Source organism: Cervus canadensis, chromosome 8 (assembly GCF_019320065.1).
Source record: "Cervus canadensis isolate Bull #8, Minnesota chromosome 8, ASM1932006v1, whole genome shotgun sequence".
NCBI classification, from domain to species: domain Eukaryota; kingdom Metazoa; phylum Chordata; class Mammalia; order Artiodactyla; family Cervidae; genus Cervus; species Cervus canadensis.
In genome coordinates, this window is record NC_057393.1 from 54,505,541 (window position 1) to 54,524,547 (window position 19,007).

The window sequence follows — 19,007 nt, forward strand, 5'->3', positions numbered from 1 at the left end:
GGGGGGGGGGTGCACACTGGGAGCGAGGGGGAGATTCTGGGATGGGACACCACAGTTGGTTCCTGTGTTTGGCATTTCAAATGAAAACTGGACCTGGCCTTACAGGTACCAGACTAAGCAAGAAATTTGGGAGTGAAACCTTAGATATCCGACTATGGCAAGTGTTATATCAGCACAGACAATCCGCCCCCATAAATCCGCACACCTGGGAGAGACAGAAAACCTGGCCCGGACTCCCTATTCCAAAGGTGGGTCCGCTGGGCTCTAGGACCAAGCCCCTCAGGATTGCGCAAACTCAGTTGCTATCTCTCTCGGTCTCTTCCTCCTCCCTCCTGTTGTGGCTGTCAAAATCCGTAGTCAACACTTCCTAAAGGGCCGGGACTCAGCTCCGCGCATGCTCAGTATCAGCCCGGGTGCTTAATACACACGTGCTGACGGCCAGTCGCGGCGCCTGCGCGTTAGCTGCCTGGAGTCAGTGCCCTTAGGACGTACGCCTGTCGCACCTTGAGTCCTGCTGTCCGCGCGAGCCGGTTTGTGCTCAAGTGTCCTGTGCACACCCTTGCAAGTGACGGCGCCATGAGTATGACTTCCAGCGTACGAGGTGAAGTGGGGCATGGGAGTGGGTGCGCCTGGCGGCCTGCGCATTGGTTGCAGCTTACTCAGCACCTCCTTGGACTGATATTGCTGCCGTGCGTTCCCGCCAGTCCTATAACCTTGAAATAGAGAAGGGCAAAAGCTCCACGGGCCTGCAGGTTCCCCGGACCGCATGGGACAAAGGGGCGAGATCAGGCTACGATCGCGGGGCGTAAGTGGCGTGGGGGCCATGCAGGTATCTACCCAGGTCTAGACCTCGTTTCCCCTAGCTAGCCAAACCCTAAATCCTAATGATCCCCGTACTCTGCTAGCTTTTCTTGTTCTCCCCTGAAACTCCTCTCTGTTAGGTCACAGGGCTTGGGAAAAAGGAAAGGTGAAAACAAAAGCAAAAAAAAAAAAAAAAACCCTCCCCTCTTCTCAAGGTTTAAATCACCGTGGAGTGAAAACGTGGGTTTCCTGCAGCTCTCAAGCGAGGCATGACTAATCACATCTTAGTTTTGCACATTTTTTTTAAAAGGAAGAAACGCAATCCGAAGTCTTCAGTTTTACCAGTTTGGGGGTGTTTTTTTTTTTTTTTTTTTTCTTTTTTTTCAATTATGCCTCTGGCATCTGGCGCTCCGTGGCGGTAGTCCAGGAGAGAGGATTTGAAAACAGCTCGTTGAGCCTTCACGTTTCTCAACCTTGCTTCCCTAGTGCTGGTACCTAGTTTTCTGAAATGTTACTTCACAGAAGGTCCGATTAAAATTAAGGGACTTTCTAGAAGTCAGTTAATATGGAGCTTCACTTTATAGCAACTCTTAGTGGTAATATAATTGTTAATATAATAATTATACCCGGTGCGTGATAGAAGTGATCTTTGCCCAGATATAAAACGCCACACCTCAGAGTTTGGTTGCCTGTAAAAGTAGTTAGGTAAAGAGATTGTCCAGAAGTTAATTAAAATAGCATTATTGATTCATTTAGTGCCAGGTTCTGTAACAGATCCCTGATAACTTGTGCCCTAATTTTGTAATAAATTCTATAAATTGGCGAATTCACTTGTAGCCAAAAGTTACCTAACTGAATGAGAGTGATAACGCATGACATTTTTAAATTACTAATGCAGTGTAGAAGAGCTGGTTATTTGCACAACTTATTTTGAAGTTTTGAAAGTTTTTATTTCACCTAAAAGCATAAGGATTGTTGTGAGGACTATGGGGAGGGGCCCAGAGCCTTTGTAAATCACCTCTATGGGTGCCTTCTTCCACAAATACTGTGGTGTGGCAAGGGACAGAATATCCATCTGGATCTCAAATTCTTCTACTCTGTTTTTAAACCAAACCTGTTCATTGCTATAGATTGAAAATCAGCTTAAATCTTTTGATTTGGGGGAGGATGATCATGTCTTTTCTCAGTTAAGTAAGTGAATTATATATATATGTTTTATAGTTTGTGTATATATTATATTGTTATAAAGGGAATAAGATGGCATTTGGCCCTGGACAGAGGAACCTGGTGGGCCACAGTCCATGGGGTCACAAAAGAGTCAGACACGACTTGGCAACTAAACCCACCATAACAACAAAGCACGATATAAATAAATGTTAAATTTTAAAAAAAGGGTGTGTATATGCATGCAGAATTCTTGTCTATATTCAGGGAAAGAAATAATGGGTGGGAGACTTCCTTGAGGGTCTGGTGGTTAGGACTCTGGACAGATGGAGTAGCAAATCTCTTAGAGAAAATCTTCATCTAAATTATTTCATCTGATTGATGATTGTCATTTATAACTTTATTGCTACTTCTATTTCAGGTATGCCTTTGGAAAAGGTGTGTGGATTCATTACATATTCTAATATATTGTCTATAGGTCTAAGATAAAGTCAAGCATGTATCTGCTGATACTTTTTAAGTTGACCTATCTTTATGCTTGGAAGTGTCTCTTAATAGTAAGCTTCCGGGGTGGCTCAGATGGTAAAGAATCTGCCTGCAATGCTGGAGACCCGTGTTTGATCCCTGGGTGGGGAAGATCCCCTAGAGAAGGAAATGGCAACCCACTCCAGTATTCTTGCCTGGAGATTTCCATGGACAGAAAAGCCTGGTGGGCTACAGTCCGTGGCACTGCAAAGAGTCAGACACTACTGAGAGACTGTCACCCACTCACTTCCAATGCAGGGGTCCTGGGATCCGTCCTTGGTCGGGGAACTAAGATCCTGTATGCCACTCACCTCACCCAAAAATTAAATAAATAAATTATAATAAGAATAATAAAATAAATTTTAAAAAATAATGGTTGGGATAGAAATAAAATGAATGCAGATCAGGTCAGGACATGAATCTGGGAGAGGCAATGAGGATGAGTAATTGGAATTGTAATCCAACAATCCCAGTCAGAGAGATGGCTTTTGGTACCCACTTTTTTTCCTTACTGATGTATAATTGACATTCTTATACCAAACATACTTTTTATGTAATGTCTGTGAGTGTGTGTTTGTATGTGTGCTCAGTCGTGTCCAATTCTTTGTGACCCCATGGACTATGGCTTGATAGACTCTGTCCTTGAAATTTTCCAGGCAAGAATACTGGGGTGGGTTGCCATTTCCTACTCCAGGAGATCTTCCTGACCCAGGGATTGAACCTGAGACTCTTGCATCTCCTGTATTAGCAGGCAGATTCTTTATCACTAGTGCCACCTGAAAAGCCCCTTTTTATAGGACCGCAAATATTTATTACAGTTTTAGAAACTATAAGAAACATTAAGCAGCTTTCACTGCTACAGAGTCCCGTTCTCGAATGACTCTTCCTCATACCCAATAGGTTACTTCTAGGAAGTTTACTAAACTTCTTGCTCCTCTGTGTCTCTAAAACTCATTGAATCTGCTCCCATCCTTAATACCTTTCCTTCTACTTTACTCTCAGGGTATGAAATAGGTGTTAGGCTATCTGCCTTGTGCTTTGTTATGTAACCCAAACCCTGAGCACTACAATGGAGGTGCTGGTTTAGTTGCCAAGTGGTGTCTGACTTTTTGCGACCCCATGGACTGTAGCCCGCCAGACTCCTCTGTCCATGGGATTTTCTAGGCAAGAATACTGGAGTGGTTGCCATTTCCTTCTCCAGGGGATCTTTCCAACCCTGGTCTCCTATGTTGCAGGGGGATTTTTTACCGACTGAACCATCAGGGAAGCCACCAGCACTACGATGCGTGTAACCAAAACTAATCCTCTGTTATATTGTTGTCTCTTTTATTGAAACTAACTATAATTCTCCATTCCATTTAATCTCAACATATAAAAATACTGCTTGGGCTCAATAAATTTATTGAGTCATTTAAAGTAACTATTCAAGGATTTGTTTTTTATCTGAGAAGGAATGTGCAGATCATACACAAATAAAGGCGATGGCTCCTATAGGTTATAAACAATAAATAATGAAGGGACTTGGGAGCTGTCGATGAAACAAGATTGGCAGAGAATTGATATTTGTTGGAGCTGAGTGAGGATAAATGGGAGTTCAGTACACTATTTTCTGTGTTGGTCTGAAGCGTTCCATCATGAAGTTTTATTTTTAATCTCAGGAAGTATTTGAATTCCACACTTTGATACTGAAGGATAAGATGAGGCCATAGAGAAGTCATTTTTGTGAGAGCAATGTGATAGTAGGATGGACAGATGGAGTAGCAAATTCAAATTAGGAATCTGTTATATCTTTTCATTGAACTAACATTGGACACTGCCTGTACACTGGGCCTGGAAAGAAAAACATTACCAAGCATAGCCTACGGAGCTGAGGGAGACCCGAGAAAGGCAGAGATTTAAGCCCAGCTCCCCTCCCCGTCTCCTGAGGCGGAGGGTACATTCTGATTCCATGGCAGTTGACACTGGTCAGGAGAGGACAGTTTGGGGCCAAGGGGCTAAAGGAAAAGAAGCAGGGTGAGGTTTCTGTCTTGGGTTAAAGCAAATGAGTCCCACAGTAAAGAAAAGTTAAGAAATGAGTTATAAATGAGGGTGTGGGATTTGGGAATAAGTTGATGTTTTCTCTATCTGTAATTAATACTAAGAAAACCAAAGATTATATACAAAGAATGTAAGCCAAGGGAAGAGTAAGAAAGGGAAGGATTATTTCAAAATGTATTTTTTGTATTTTCTATATTGGCACATGTGATAATTGTATAGATAGAAAGCATTGTTAAGCAAAGTAAGCATTTGATCTAACTATAGGACTACTGTACATTGAGAGAGGCGTACAAAAAAGGGAAGTAAGGGTAACTAGAAGAGGCAGAAATAAAGCTCAGGATATTTCTGGACCCCAATTTTGAAAGAATGTCTGAAAGGTGCCAACTGAAATATCTTTAGAAATTAGGTCTTGATAAAATCCCTTGTTTACCCTGAGATTGTGTCTGTTCTTCATAGACGTATACACTATCAAGAACTAAATGTGACTTGGGTTTTGCTTATTGCTTTTATCTGTTTACTGTCTTGAGTTTTCAATTCCTTGTCCATTGTAATTGTTGACTTTTGAATCCATCATTATTCTCGTCTATCTCCATATAGTTCCCTTTTCTCTCTTTTCCCTAGAGTTGCCAGTGGCATCCATAGCTTTTTGCCAGAAAGACTGATTCAGGCTGCAGTAATGAAATGATAAGACAGCAACATTTTTCTTATTCTGGGAACTTTTACATTTGTCTCTAATGAGGTTAGAGAATTAGAATTTGGGAAGGAGGGAGGGATGGAAGTTGTTTTCTTAAGACCTTATCTGACTGTATGATTCTATCAAACTCACTGGAGCAAATGCAAAGCCATTTCCCTAGCACACATATGGTGCCGTGAAATTTATATACTGTCATAAGTGACCCTCCTTGGGTTAGGGTAACAGAGTACATGTTTTGAGACAAATTAATCCTAGCCAATTATAGCTCTTTTTCAATCTCAGACCTTCATGTACTATGTAGGCACCATTAAAACAAATATGTTAGCAATACTTCAAATTTCACCTCAAAAGTAAGGAGTAACTAAGATCAACAGCATTTAGGGAATTATTTTATTTCAGTCTTTTGGCTGTTTCCCACTTGTAAGTTTGCCCTAAGGATTCAGCATTCAGAAAACATAATTGAATATATACCTTCAAAGCTCTATTTTAGCCCATTTTGTGATGGGTAATTAGCTATTCAGAGTGGCTTTCCCTTAGCTAAGAAGTGGATTCCCATACCTCCTGACATTTTCTCAAGGTAATTCCGTGATTGAAAAAATGTGTCAGAAAGGAAGATCTTGAATCAAACTAGAAATCAGAGCTAGTGTTAGCCCTGCTTGGATTTGCCACAGAATGATACTATGAAGCAGGTAAAATTCAAGGCAGGAAACTCTCCAGCAATCCAGCAGTTAGGACTCCATGCCTTTATTGCCATGAGCCTGGGTTCAATCCCTGGTCAGGGAACTAAGATCCCATAAGATGTACAGTGGCACCAAAAACAAAAAATATATATCCTTTATCACTGAGGGAAAAAAATAACATTTGTAATACAGAAAGAAATTTTGTAAAAATTTTTGATTAATGAGACATAGCATTCAAGACAAATCTATACAAGGTGTGTAGCTGAAAATATCTTTCTTTTTTTTTATTTTTTTTTTGAAAATATCTTTCAATGAGGCCAAAGGTTTGAAACTCTCAAATGACTTATTAACTTTTCTCAGTCATGCAGCACATGGGAAGGGTATAAAGTTAATGTTTGTTTTAGGGGATTATAGCAGGGAGGAACAGAAGGGTTATGTTGCCAGAAAAACAAACTAAATTTTTTCGCAGAGAAAAATACTGTGGTTGAAAACAGGAGCCAAGGAACATGCTAATTAGAAACACTTGATAAAAACTAAATTATTAAACAAGCTAGAAGAGAAGACTAAGATAAAAGGAACTAAGTGTAGAATGCTTGTTTCTTTCCATTAGAGTTTTGTAAGAATGAGCTCCAATTTTATGTAAGGTACAATTAGATTCAGTGATTACTCACATTAGTACAATAAGAAATTTGACTCAGTAGTGCAAGTAAGCCATACAGTTAATTATTCATTTTATGTTTTTATTTGGCTTTGGAATGTGTTTTTTGTACTTATCTCTCTAGGGCTTTACTTGATAGTCTGGGAACTTATTTCAAACAGTGAGAAGATCTGACTCAGGAAATGCTGGGACGCAGTCCAGTGTGTTTATCCTGACCCCTGTTCAACTTCTTCCTGCAGTCCATTCCATGCTGGGACTAGACAACTCTCCTCTGAGGCTGAGGCTAACCAGACTATGCAGCACCCTCTTCTCTCCACAATTCTCTGGAACTGGGGTAGTTTTTAAGTGCTTGGATTTCCAAGGGATCCTTGAAAAGCTACTTTAAAAAAGAATAAATAGATGGCCTATTAGTCAAGCAAATAATTGGGCAGGAAAATGTCATTAATTTTTTTTTTTTAACACTGAAAACATTCTGTATTGAGGTTTAGTCTATTAACAATGTTGTGATAGTTTCAGCTGAACAGTGAAGGGACTCAGCCATACAAACAGTGATTAAATTTAAAATGAATTTGTAGAGAATTCATATCATCCACTAGTGGATCATGGAAATTTAGAATTTATTAAAGGAGAATCTAACCATAATTATATTTTCTATGAAATTAGTATATTCTGGTTTTTATTTTAATGAGACACTTTGAAATTAAAAAACAAACAAAAAAATTTGCATGACTTGAAGACCAGAATACTGCTGGATATATTCCTTTGAATGTTTATTATTAAGGGTTGGTTTAATTTTATTTGTCCTTTCTTGCTTTTTCTTTGGATAGCATTTCTCTTTGAGGTTATTCATTTTTAAATGACTAAAGGACCTACTATTTAAATGAACTCTAATGAGTCATTTTGTTAACATAATCACCTCCTGATAGTAAGAGGGATAAGTGGGTCTTGTTTGTAACCTGAATTTTTATGGCCTTCTTTGTAATCTGATTTTCATTATGTATCAGAGTTATTTTGCCTTTTTTTTTTTATTAAGCTATAGGTATGTGCAGGCTCACAGGTTACTTTAAATCTATTTATGAACACTTTTAAATGATTACTAAGCCTTGTTTTTCCTTCTCCAACCATGGAATAATTTTTACGTTTCTCTCTTCTATCTTAATTTAGCTAACGTCACTCAATAGAAAATATACAATTGCCTCAGTAAGGGCTGGGGAAAGTTTTAACAAGGGACTACTACACCAGTGTGTTCTGATCATTTTGTTAACATTAAAAACCTTTGTGGGATGCTTAATACTCAAAACTTGGATTTCCTGAACATTGTTGTTAGATTATTAGTAGGCATTTTGGTTTTAGTAATTCTTCCTGTTTTCCTTCCCTACTCTAGTTGAATGGATCGCAGCTGTTACCATTGCTGCTGGAACAGCTGCAATTGGTTATCTAGCTTACAAAAGATTTTATGTTAAAGATCATCGCAACAAATCTATGGTAAACCCTCACATCCAGAAAGACAACCCCAAGGTAGTACATGCTTTTGACATGGAGGATTTGGGAGATAAAGCCGTGTACTGCCGTTGTTGGAGATCCAAAAAGGTAAGAGAAACAAGTCCTTCATGTCAATGTCATGTTTATGTAACATTTCTTTTTAAACTATTCTGTCAAGCTAGCATCATCAAGAATTGTTAAGATATCTGTTCTTTGGGCTTCCCTGGTGTCTCAATCAGTAAAGAATCCACCTGCAATGCAGGAGACCTGGAGTCCTTGGATCAGGATGATCCCTTGGAGAAGGAAATGGCAACCCATTCCAGAATTCTTGCCTGGAAAGTCCCATGGACAGAGGAGTCTGGTGGGCTGCAGTCCATGGGGTCGCAAGAATCAGACACGACTTAGCAACTACACCACCACCACGCCTTCTTCTTTTCTTTCTCTTTTTAATGGAATCTCTGTTTTCTCTATTTTCTGTGTACTCTTCAGAAATATATTTACTGAAATGTATAACCACCATGAAGTAAAGTTACATCACACCCTCGTTGAGTTAGGTGAATGTAACCATATTTTTTGCCAAAGAAGAGGGAAAAATTCCTTTCCTTACGTTTAGAATTTCCTCCCCAAGTGTGTCTTAGTGTCCACTATCCCAGGAAAAGGAGTATGCAGCCTAAATAAAAAGAGAAACAAAAAATTAAATAAAATAATAAATAAATACAAAGAGAAATAGAAGAGGTTCTTTTTTTTTTTTTTTCCCCTCTTGGGATTTCAAGCTCCTAGATTCTAGGACAAGATTTGGAAATATCTAGTGATTCACCTGAAACTATCACAACATTGTTTGTTAATCAGCTAGTAGCTCTGTTGGTAAAGAATCCTCCTGCAACGCAGGATTCGATTCCTGGGTCAGGAAGATCCCCTGGAGAAGGGATAGGCTACCCATCCCAGTATTCTTAAGCTTCTCTTGTGGCTCAGCTGGTAAAGAATCTACCTACAATGCTAGGAGACCTGGGTTCAATCCGTGGGTTGGGAAGATCCCCTGGAGAAGGGAAAGGCTACTACCCACTCCAGTGATCTGGCCTGGAGAATTCCATGGACTATACAGTCCATGGGGTCGCAAAGAGTCAGACATGACTGAGTGACTCACTTTACTTTGCTTTATACCTCAACAGAAAATAAAAAGTTTTTTTTTTTTAAACAAATAAAAATTAAATGCTAGTTTAAAAAAAAAGAAATATCAAGAGAAACTGTTAGAAAATTGCCCCTGAAGATTTCTTACCTGGTACATATTTACTGACCCTGTATCCTAAGCTTTCTTTAAGTTGCAGCTCCTACATTTGAATATCTAACCCAAGATTTTTTTGTATCTTTTTTTCTTTTGTGAAAATTGCATTTTATCAAGTTCCATTTGGAAGTATCTCTGTGATACCTGCAGCTTCTAGATAGTGATGACAGCTAGTGACCTAAAGATGGTAAAATGTTCTTCTGAGGTCATCTTGAAAAGCTTCATACATTGAATGACTTTAGAATTTCTGGTATATTTAGAGAAATATGATGACATATTGTGTGTACTTCCACTATTTAGCATTTAAATACAATAGATTTGACACCATCAGGCCTAAGAACATAGACAATAAAAATGATGTATCTATTTCTGAAAGCAAGTTGTATCAGGGACCTTGTCCCACAGTGGAAAGCCATTATCACAAATTACATGTTGCAGATAAGGAAGAAGTCACATACCAGGTACTAGAAAGCATATTCTACTCACGCCCTTCTCTGGCTGCAGTTGATGTTGTATAATCCAATGGTGATAGACCACTTAGATTATGTCATTCTGCTTGAAAACTGCTTGATGAACATACGGAATATGAACCAAAAATTAATAGTCCCGTTACAACAAATTGTTCCTTCAGAAGAGCACTGTTCATTTGGAGTGTGGGATTGTTTATACATTACTATTGAGGTTGCTAGAAAATAATCCTCAATAATATTCTATAGACTAGATCTGTTTTTCTTAATTAACACCTAGAATAGGTTTCATTCTGTAGTTGCTCACCAAGATATAAAAAGTAACATCTTTAGAAATTAAGGAATTTCTAAGTCCAGAGTTGTATTGGTTCTTTAGTCAGTGATCTTAAATAGTTCATTTAGCTTCTACTACTAGATACATGTGTGGAAACATTTAAATAGTGAAACAGCAGGTGTCATAGATATGTATAGTTGGTGCACTATGGGTGCTTTAAATAAAAGAAAGAGCTTGTTACACTGTGGGCTCGAATTTTCTGGAAAAACTTAGTGATATCCATAGGAGTTCAATTGCCCCCTGGGAAGATGAATCAGTGAAGACTCTAGTCTGGTCCTTGCACCTCCTTCCTCGAAAGAATAAGTCCAAATCAAAAATCTTAAGTACCAAGGAAACAGTTCACCTCAAACTGGAACTTGAACCCATGTTCTGGGTCTCGAACCCAGCGAGAAACCTGCTTGGGACTGTAGCCCACGTGGCTGGGACTTGAACCCATGTGGTGGAGACTGGAACCCAGTATTACAGCGATCTTATATGGGGGCTTAAGTTATAGTGGAAGTCGACTTGTTCGCCATCTTGGACCTGTTTGGTTCTAATCAGTTTATGTCATGTCCTTGGGCTACGTCATTCTTCTCAAGATTGTGCCCTGCCCCCTTCCCTCCTTCGCAAGGAGTTTGCCTCCCAACATGGGGGAGCTCCCTGTCAGGGAGTTCAGACATAAAGTTATACTGAAACCAGAGTGCTTACTGTGGGAATGAAGAAAAATGAACAGATACATGAAACATTTTGAAGGAAGGATTAGCCAGTGAAGGAAGGATTAGCTGTGAATGATTTGTGCAGAAGATTGAGGGAGGAAAACTGAAGCTCACTGAAGTGTCTTGCTTAAGATAGGATTGTAGGGTTAGATGAGATGGTACCATCAATGGAAATAAGGAATTCGGAGTGAATGGCTGATTTTTCAGCACACCAATGAAGAGTGCAATTTCAAAGAGTGACATTGAGGTGACATTTGAATGGAAACATTCAGCAGACAGTCTGAAGTGCGGGACTAAAGTTGAGACATCAGGGTTGGAGATGGCAATCAGCAGAACTGTGAGTCAAGGGTAGGAGTGCAGCAGATCCTTGATACAGATAAAAGTCAAGGAAGGGCTAAGTAAGAAATCTTTGGAGAATTTTCTGCATCTTCTAAAAAGGAAAAAGAGCCAAAAAAAGGAGATGAAATGGACACCAGAGCTAAATGTAAACTAAGAATATCATGGCTTCAGTGTGAAAAAGAGAAAAATTTCAAAGAAGATTTTGTTACGAACGTCAGCATGTGCAAAAGACAAGAAGGTGAATAGACTATTATACTAAGACTGTGGGGTTAAGCAATTGACCTTTTGGCATCATTTGGACAGAATAATTAGAATAGGAGCTGTGTCCAAGTTGGTTACAGTATGAATGTGTAAATATGACACTGAATGGAAAGAAAAAGAAATACAATGACTGCTTGAGTGAAGCCAAGTAAAGAGTGTTTTCTTTGGTTGGTTGTTTGGACTGCAAGGAGATCAAACCGGTTGATCCTAAAGGAAATAAACCCTGAAGAGTCATTTGAAAGACCAATGCTGAAACTGAAGCTCCAATACTTTGGACACCTTATGCAAAGGCACAACTCATTGGAATTAACCCTGATACTGAGAAAGACTGAAGGCAAAAGGAGAAAGGTGTGGCATAGGATGAGATGGTTAAATAGCATCACCAACTCAATGGACATGAATTTGAGCAAACTCCAGGAGATGGTGAAGGACAGAGGAGCCTGGCATGCTGCAGTCCATGGGATCACAAAGAGTTGGACACGACTAAGCGACTGAAAAACAGCAACAAAGGGTCAGTAAAGCAAATATGGACTTTTTTTTTTTTCAAATATGGACTTTTACAAACTAAAATCTCAAGTATTTCAGGAAAAATCACAAATGGACACAAGCTAATGGTTTAAATGTTTCAATTTTCTCAATGTCTTCTTTCTTTTTAAGCTAGTCTTTTATGTCATTATTAATCCTCTTTACATCTATGATTTGTCAGTTCTAAATTTTCACTGAAGCTTGGGCACTTTTTATTCCCACATGAATGAATTCAGAGATCACTTTGAATGCTTTTCAAATTAGTGGATGTGCTTGCTCTCCAGAAATTTTTGGAAAGTCCGCACATTCCTGAGGTTCTTAAGGTTGTCACACAGGTGCCAAGTCATATATTTACATGTCTATGCACAGAAGGCTTATAACCGATAACTTTGATTGGATGGCTATATTGAGTTTATATTCAGTAGTTTTTCTTCATATAAACCAGTTGTTTTTATAATACTAATAATATAACAAAATTTAAACTCCTATCCAAAAAAAAAAGTTGCCTGTGATATAAGCTAATTCAATTTTAATTCATTCTTTTTTTATCGGAAGTATAGTCAGTTTACAATATTGTGTAAGTTTCAATGTATATGTTTGGCTGGGTCTCTTTGCTATTCACCTGAAACTATCACAACACTGCTTGTTAATCAGCTATACCCCAATACAAAATAAAAAGTTAAAAAAAAAATATTGTGTAAGTTTCAGGTGTACAGTGTAGTGATTCAGTTTTGGGGAGTTTTTGCTGATTATATTCCATTATAGGTTATTACAAGATGTTGGATATAATTCTCTGTGCTCTATGGTAAATCCATATTGCTTATCTATTTTTTATGTGTGGTAGTTTATATCTGTTAATCCCATACTCTTCATTTGTCCATCTCTCCTCTCATTCATTCTTAAGGTACAGTCACTAGTAATCTGTTGGGTGTTTCTAACATTTTGAGCAGTTTTCTCAGACCTAATGAATCAGATCTCTTAGTCATGTTCAGAAATTACATGCTTTTAACATGCATGCTCCTCTCTTCCCACCCACACCCCGCCCCACTGGTTTGGCTCTGCTCTTCAGAAACTGGCCTGTTTCATAGTATTTCACAAGAGGGCTATCCCTAAGTAAAGTGAGAGAAAAAGGAGCCACTACAGAGGAAATGATTAAAACAACTACAGGGAGAAATCCCACCTGAGACAGTGGTGTGTGGAGAGGGTGGAAGAAAACAAGAGTACACGCAATGATTTGAGACTCGGCCTTAACAAGAAATAGTCTTTCAAGACAAGGTGAGGGAACCTTGATATCAGAGGGAGCAGTGTTCAGCAGTCTTACTAGATCCCCACCCCCTACGCACCTCCAATAGGTTACATCATTTACTCAGTTGTGTGGTGGCCGTTGGGTAGGCAGGAGAAAGTTTGAACAAGGACCGAAGGAGAAAGCAGACCGAGAAATAAGAGGAAAGATGAGCCAGTTCTTATCAGGAGCTCAGCTGAAACTGAAATGAAATGTAACTGGAGAATCATTTTCTTTGCTTTACAACTTCAGAATTTGTGGTAGGTTTGTTTTTTTGGGGGGGGGCTGGGGTGTGATTATGGAAAGTCTCCATCCCATTAATGGTTAGAGGTGCATTGCACTGACTACCTTTCTTCACAGACACGATATTCTAAACATTGGTTACATCACTTGCTCAATCCATATGAAGACAGTCTTGTAAAGTCTTAATTTTTTCTTATGTATTTTCCTATTATCTTATGCTTAACTTTGCTAAAGTTAAGTACACAAGAATGGTATAAAATGTCATATTCTCTCTTGTAGTCTGAAAGATCTCATTGCTTTTATTTTCTTTCTCTACCAAAGCAAGTTCATTCCTCAGAACAATTTATGGTAATGAGCCAAATGGCCCCAGGCAGCCTCCTTGGAAATTATAATCCAAACTCTAAGTAAAAATACAGAGTTTAGAGAAGGAAGATTCAGTTGTTTTTTTTGTTTTTTTTTTTTTTTTTTACAAGTAGAATAGATAATTCAATAAGGAGTGTTTATTTATCTCCATGTTGAATCTCCCTAAAAACAGAAGCAGCTTAATTTCTGTTACCAACCATTAGAAGAACCGACCATTAAGAAGAAACACATTTTGTGTTTTCTTATGAACATCCTGCCGAGTTTGCTAGCTTTCCAAGAGGAGAACAAGGATCTCTAGAGTTTTTTTTCCCCTAAACATTTATTCCCATCTCTTCTCCACACCCTGTCTTCTCTAGTTGTAAAGCTGTTTGGGATTTGTAATTTTCTAATTGGGTTAACAAATGATAGGATATTTTCTGGACATACAGAGAATTCAGCCAGTTTAATTCTCAAAATTTTCTCCAGGATTTGTTAATAAACAAACAGTGACATCTTAGAACAAATTTAGAATCATCTGTGAGCTAAACGTTTTCTCCTCATCAGTTTTCTGATTCTTTTAAGTATTGGTACTACATGAACTGAGTTAAATATACCCTTTGTGTTTTTTTTTAATTTCAGCCCTTTGCTTGACATTTTTAACACACATAAAATTTTAAATGAAAGAGGGCTAATAAAATTCATGTTTTCATTATATTATTATTTGATACAAAAACTGCTATACCTCCTAGATTATGCTCAAAAGTATATATCCACCACATGTTTTCTTTCTCCTGCACAGAGAGGTTAAAAATGAAATGAGACACTTTCTGAAAAACACAAATATTGTCAGATAATTTGCCACTTGAATTTTTGTACCAATAATTAACATTCATTAGTTTATACTGTATTCAGAAATATGAGTTAATTTTAATAAATATATTTCTTTAATACATACAGCATATTTTTATGAAATTGCTAATCCTTTCTTGAAATAACTCATTTTGGCTCTTTGTTGTTTGTGGGGGAAAAAAAAGTCGGGTCTTCTCATCATCTTAAAATAAGAAATCTCTAATGGATAAATATAGAATGCCTAATCTTCACATCAAGTTTGGGAGATTATTCTGACTAATGTTAGGTAATATAGGAAGTACTATTAAAAGATATATGTGCCTCTGAACAGAATGATTTTGAATCCTGAGTTTACATTTTAAAGGCATGCAAAGCTTTATATACTTTTAAAAAAGCATAAAAGTTAAGAAATAGCCAAGGTCTACTTGGTCACTCTTTTTTTTGGAGGAGAAACGTAAGTGAAAGTCACTCAGTCGTGTCTGACTCTGTGACCCCATGGACTATACAGTCCGTGGAATTCTCCAGGCCAGAATACTGCAGTGAGTAGCTGTTGCCTTCTCCAGGGGATCTTCCCAATTTCGGGATCGAAAGCAGGTCTCCTGCATTGCGGGCGGATTCTTTACCAGCTGAGCCACAAGGGAAGCCCTCTGGGAGAGGGGAGGGGAGTATAATTGATTTACAATGTTGTGTTAGTTTCAGGTGTAGAGCAGAGTGAATCAGTTACACATATATGTATATCCACTCTAGTTTCTTTTCCCGTATAAATCATTACAGAGTAGTTCATCTATTTTATATACAGTAGTGTGTATATGTCGATCCCAATTTATAAAAATGGAGGGTTTTTTTTTTTTACAATGCAAACTTTTTTACTCACTGTAAAATCACCTGTGTTTGTATACTAAATATATGTCACTTTGAAATGCTGTTCTTTGCTGTGGAATACATTGGATTTTGATTTGATTTTTGTATGGCCTGTTTTGTCATCCATGCAAGAAAACCCTGAAAGCTTGAGTTAATGTTTTTGCTGCAAGGACTTGTTTTTAATACGAATATACTGTGCCACATCTTACTGACAGAAACAACATAAATTTCATATATATCACATTGCTACCCCAGGATAGACTTTACATCTAGAAATTTACAATATGATGATACCTTGAGTTTTTTTCAAGGTAGTTTTTAACTAATTTACTGCCTCTCAGAATTATATACAGATAGTAAAATTAAGATTGAATTTCTTTAACATCAACTAAATATTATTTTAGTCTTAGACACATTTCATCAAAGTTAAAGATTATATACCATCATTGTCTAGTTTCAGGTACTGAAAATTATACTTCCTTGATGGAGTAATAAGGTGATTTTTACTCTTCAGACCAAGACTCCTAGTACTTTACTCTTCTAAATAGGCTCCTTCAGTGGAAGAGTGTACCTCATACCAAACAGTGAAGCTAGATTCTAGAGTGAAGGTACGTTCCAGACAAAAAGAATAAAACAAAGATGCTAGGTATCATCATTTGACATGAAATAAAAATCAAAGGTAAAATATAGAAGGAAAGAAAATAATTTACTGATAATTGTAAAATCCTGAGGAGACACCTAAAAACATTGTTGAGTTCTTATTTTTATCATTTAACAACAGAAGGATATACTTGCAAAAAACAAGTGATATACAGGCACACACACACAAATATTTATTTATATATATATGTGATATATATCAAGAATAGTCAGATATGAAAATATTATACTTAATACCTGTAAAACATATAAAGCAGAAATGTTCTTATCAGAAAAATGCATGAGACCTGAGGGTGAAGAACAGAAGAGAAATAAAATAGGACTTGGCCCAAAAACTCTCAGATTTATTTGGAAGAATAAATAGGTAAAGGATAAATCGGAAAGTTTTAACAAAGAACTGTGAAGGAAAACCAGCCCTGCCTAATAGTGAAGCAGTTTTAAACACAGTCATTATCTCATAGTAAGCTGATGAATATGATAATGTGGAACCTATAAATAAGCACTTTATATGTAGACTTAATTTTGATAAAATTTTGAATAAAGGTATAACAATTTGGGAGGTAACCACTTCTAATAATACTGAAGCAACAGGTTCTTAGTGCTGTTCTTAGAACAGCATTTTGCAAATTGCATTCCACAGAACATGATGATAATGGACGTCAAAGGAGAAGTGTTTGTAAATCCAGTCAGCCTGGGAAATTTGAGGTTAAAATTATGTGTGTATCTGTGTATGTTTTTATTGGAGGATAATTGCTTTACAATATTGTGTTGGTTCTGCCATACGTCAACATGAATCCGCCACAGGTATACATATGTCCCTTCCCTCCTGAACCAGCCCTCCCATCTCCCACCCCATGTATATGTGTTTTTAATAGTAGATCCTCTTTAAAGTAACAATATATGTTGTGAATCAAGAGAACTGTATATGTTTTTTGTGTACGAAATGAAACCAAATTAGAATATTTTGCAGGACTTCTTAGATTACAGAGCTCACTTTGGGAAACACAGTGTTAGATATTTAATTTTGTCCATTTTCCTCCCACTGGACACCAAAATGTCTGTTTTATCTAAAATGTGAGATCTTGAAAACGAATGGAAATTTATCACATCTCCGGGAGAAAGAAGTCTCCATGACGGATGTTAACAAGGGAAATACTTGCTTATTTGTATGAAAGTAGAGAAGTATATGAACAAATAAGCAAATTAAAAACGGTTGGGGTGAAAAATTGCTATAAAGTTGATTAGCAGAAGGATAATGAACAGATTGATTTTGAACAAATTATGAACTTAGACTCTTTCCAGTAGATAGGTCAGGGATACAATTCACTAGAAAGGAAATATGACTAATACATAAACATTAAAAAGGTTTTTCTCATCCATAAGCAGATATCACAAATGGAAATGCAGTTAATGATCTGCGTTTTATCCACAAGTCAATTTCTTCCTCCTCCTTAGTGTGTACACTTCACATATGCTCATTCAGAAAACCATCTCTAAGGTAGCCCAGAAAAGTCTACTGAGTTATCGTGTTACACATGTGAATTAAGTGTCACCCTACTCTGCCAAACATAATACTGATTTTGCAGTTAGACATTTCACATTCTTTCTCTTCCTAGTTCCCACTCTGTGATGGATCTCACACAAAACACAATGAAGAAACTGGAGACAACGTGGGACCTCTGATCATTAAGAAAAAAGACACTTAAATGGACACTTTTGATGCTGCAAACCAACTTGTCATGATGTTTCCTGATTGTTTAATTAGAATGACTACCACTTCCATCTAATTCACCTCCCCTGGGTTCTAGATGTGTGGTAAACTATAGCTTTCATATTCACGGCATTTGCCTTACTTGTGGAACCATTGTGGTGCACATCTCTTGAAACAAAAAAGGAAAAACAAAAAACCAATCTCATGGCCTGTGGGTTATTTTGGTCTTGTAAGGATCTGTTTCTTTACAATTAAAACTGACATTAGAATATAGTTGTATGTCAAAGTTAACGTATTAAATTATTCTCAAAATCATGTATGTGCAGATTGTACTTGTAAGTTTCAAAGAAGAATTAATCACCATTTAATATTACTTAGCCTAGAAAGTAAAATGGGTGTGATTAAGCTACATTAATCTCCTAATAACAGTCTAGGAAAAACTATTATGACCTTGGGTTTCTTCTTGATCGTAGTACTGATACTAAGAAAATACAGTTCCTGTGTTTTCAATCAAAATGAACTTTGAATGTTGATTCTGCTTAATTATAAGTGGGCCAGGTCAGTAATAAAGGGACAGTAACTTTTTTGTATTCATCTTCCTGGATATTTAATCAATCCATTAAGGAAACCAATAGTGGAAGTTTAGATCAAATTAATATGAGATTTTAAGTTGTCATGAAGGCTATCTTAAAATGTTATGTTCCAGAATTCTCACCAAGGAGTGGCAAGCACTTGAACTGGGGACACTGAAGGAATTGGAGCACATAATGCCAAGTCTCTTAAATGCTAAACACACATCCTTGGCAGAAATAGTGATAATGAGGGTAGATCAAAGGTATGGGAAGATTTTTATTCCCTCATTCTCAATCAACAGGCATATGGTTACAAAAGAAACTATTTTGGGGAGAAAAATAAGAATCATATCCTCTTTTAAATTATATAATCTTAAAAGCAAAAATTTGAAGACAAGTTTTTGTTTATGTAATATTCTTCAAAGACAGACCAGTAACTTTGCATTTCATTGCTGATTTAGAAAAAAATATGAAAAAAGATAATTAGGAGCAATAAAATAATGAAGACAGGAATAGTTTATATATATATATATTTATATATAT

At 37.2% G+C, this 19,007-nt stretch overlaps 1 protein-coding gene across 3 annotated transcripts; it reads left to right on the forward strand.

Annotated features, from left to right (window-relative positions):
- Positions 1 to 429: 429 nt before the first annotated feature.
- CISD1 (CDGSH iron sulfur domain 1) lies at positions 430 to 18,207 on the forward strand. Of its 3 annotated transcripts, XM_043476256.1 has the most exons (5): positions 645 to 805; positions 2,387 to 2,403; positions 6,799 to 6,893; positions 7,944 to 8,149; positions 17,798 to 18,207. In XM_043476256.1, the coding sequence occupies exons 1-5, from the start codon at positions 767 to 769 to the stop codon at positions 17,885 to 17,887; spliced, it is 447 nt and encodes a 148-aa protein (XP_043332191.1). In that variant the 5' UTR covers positions 645 to 766; the 3' UTR covers positions 17,888 to 18,207. The 3 variants fall into 3 exon arrangements, with proteins under 3 accessions (XP_043332193.1, XP_043332191.1, XP_043332192.1); XM_043476257.1 differs by lacking the exons at positions 645 to 805; positions 2,387 to 2,403 and adding an exon at positions 4,465 to 4,503 and having other exon boundaries at positions 6,684 to 6,893; XM_043476258.1 differs by lacking the exons at positions 645 to 805; positions 2,387 to 2,403; positions 6,799 to 6,893 and adding an exon at positions 430 to 601.
- The last annotated feature ends 800 nt before the right edge of the window (positions 18,208 to 19,007 follow it).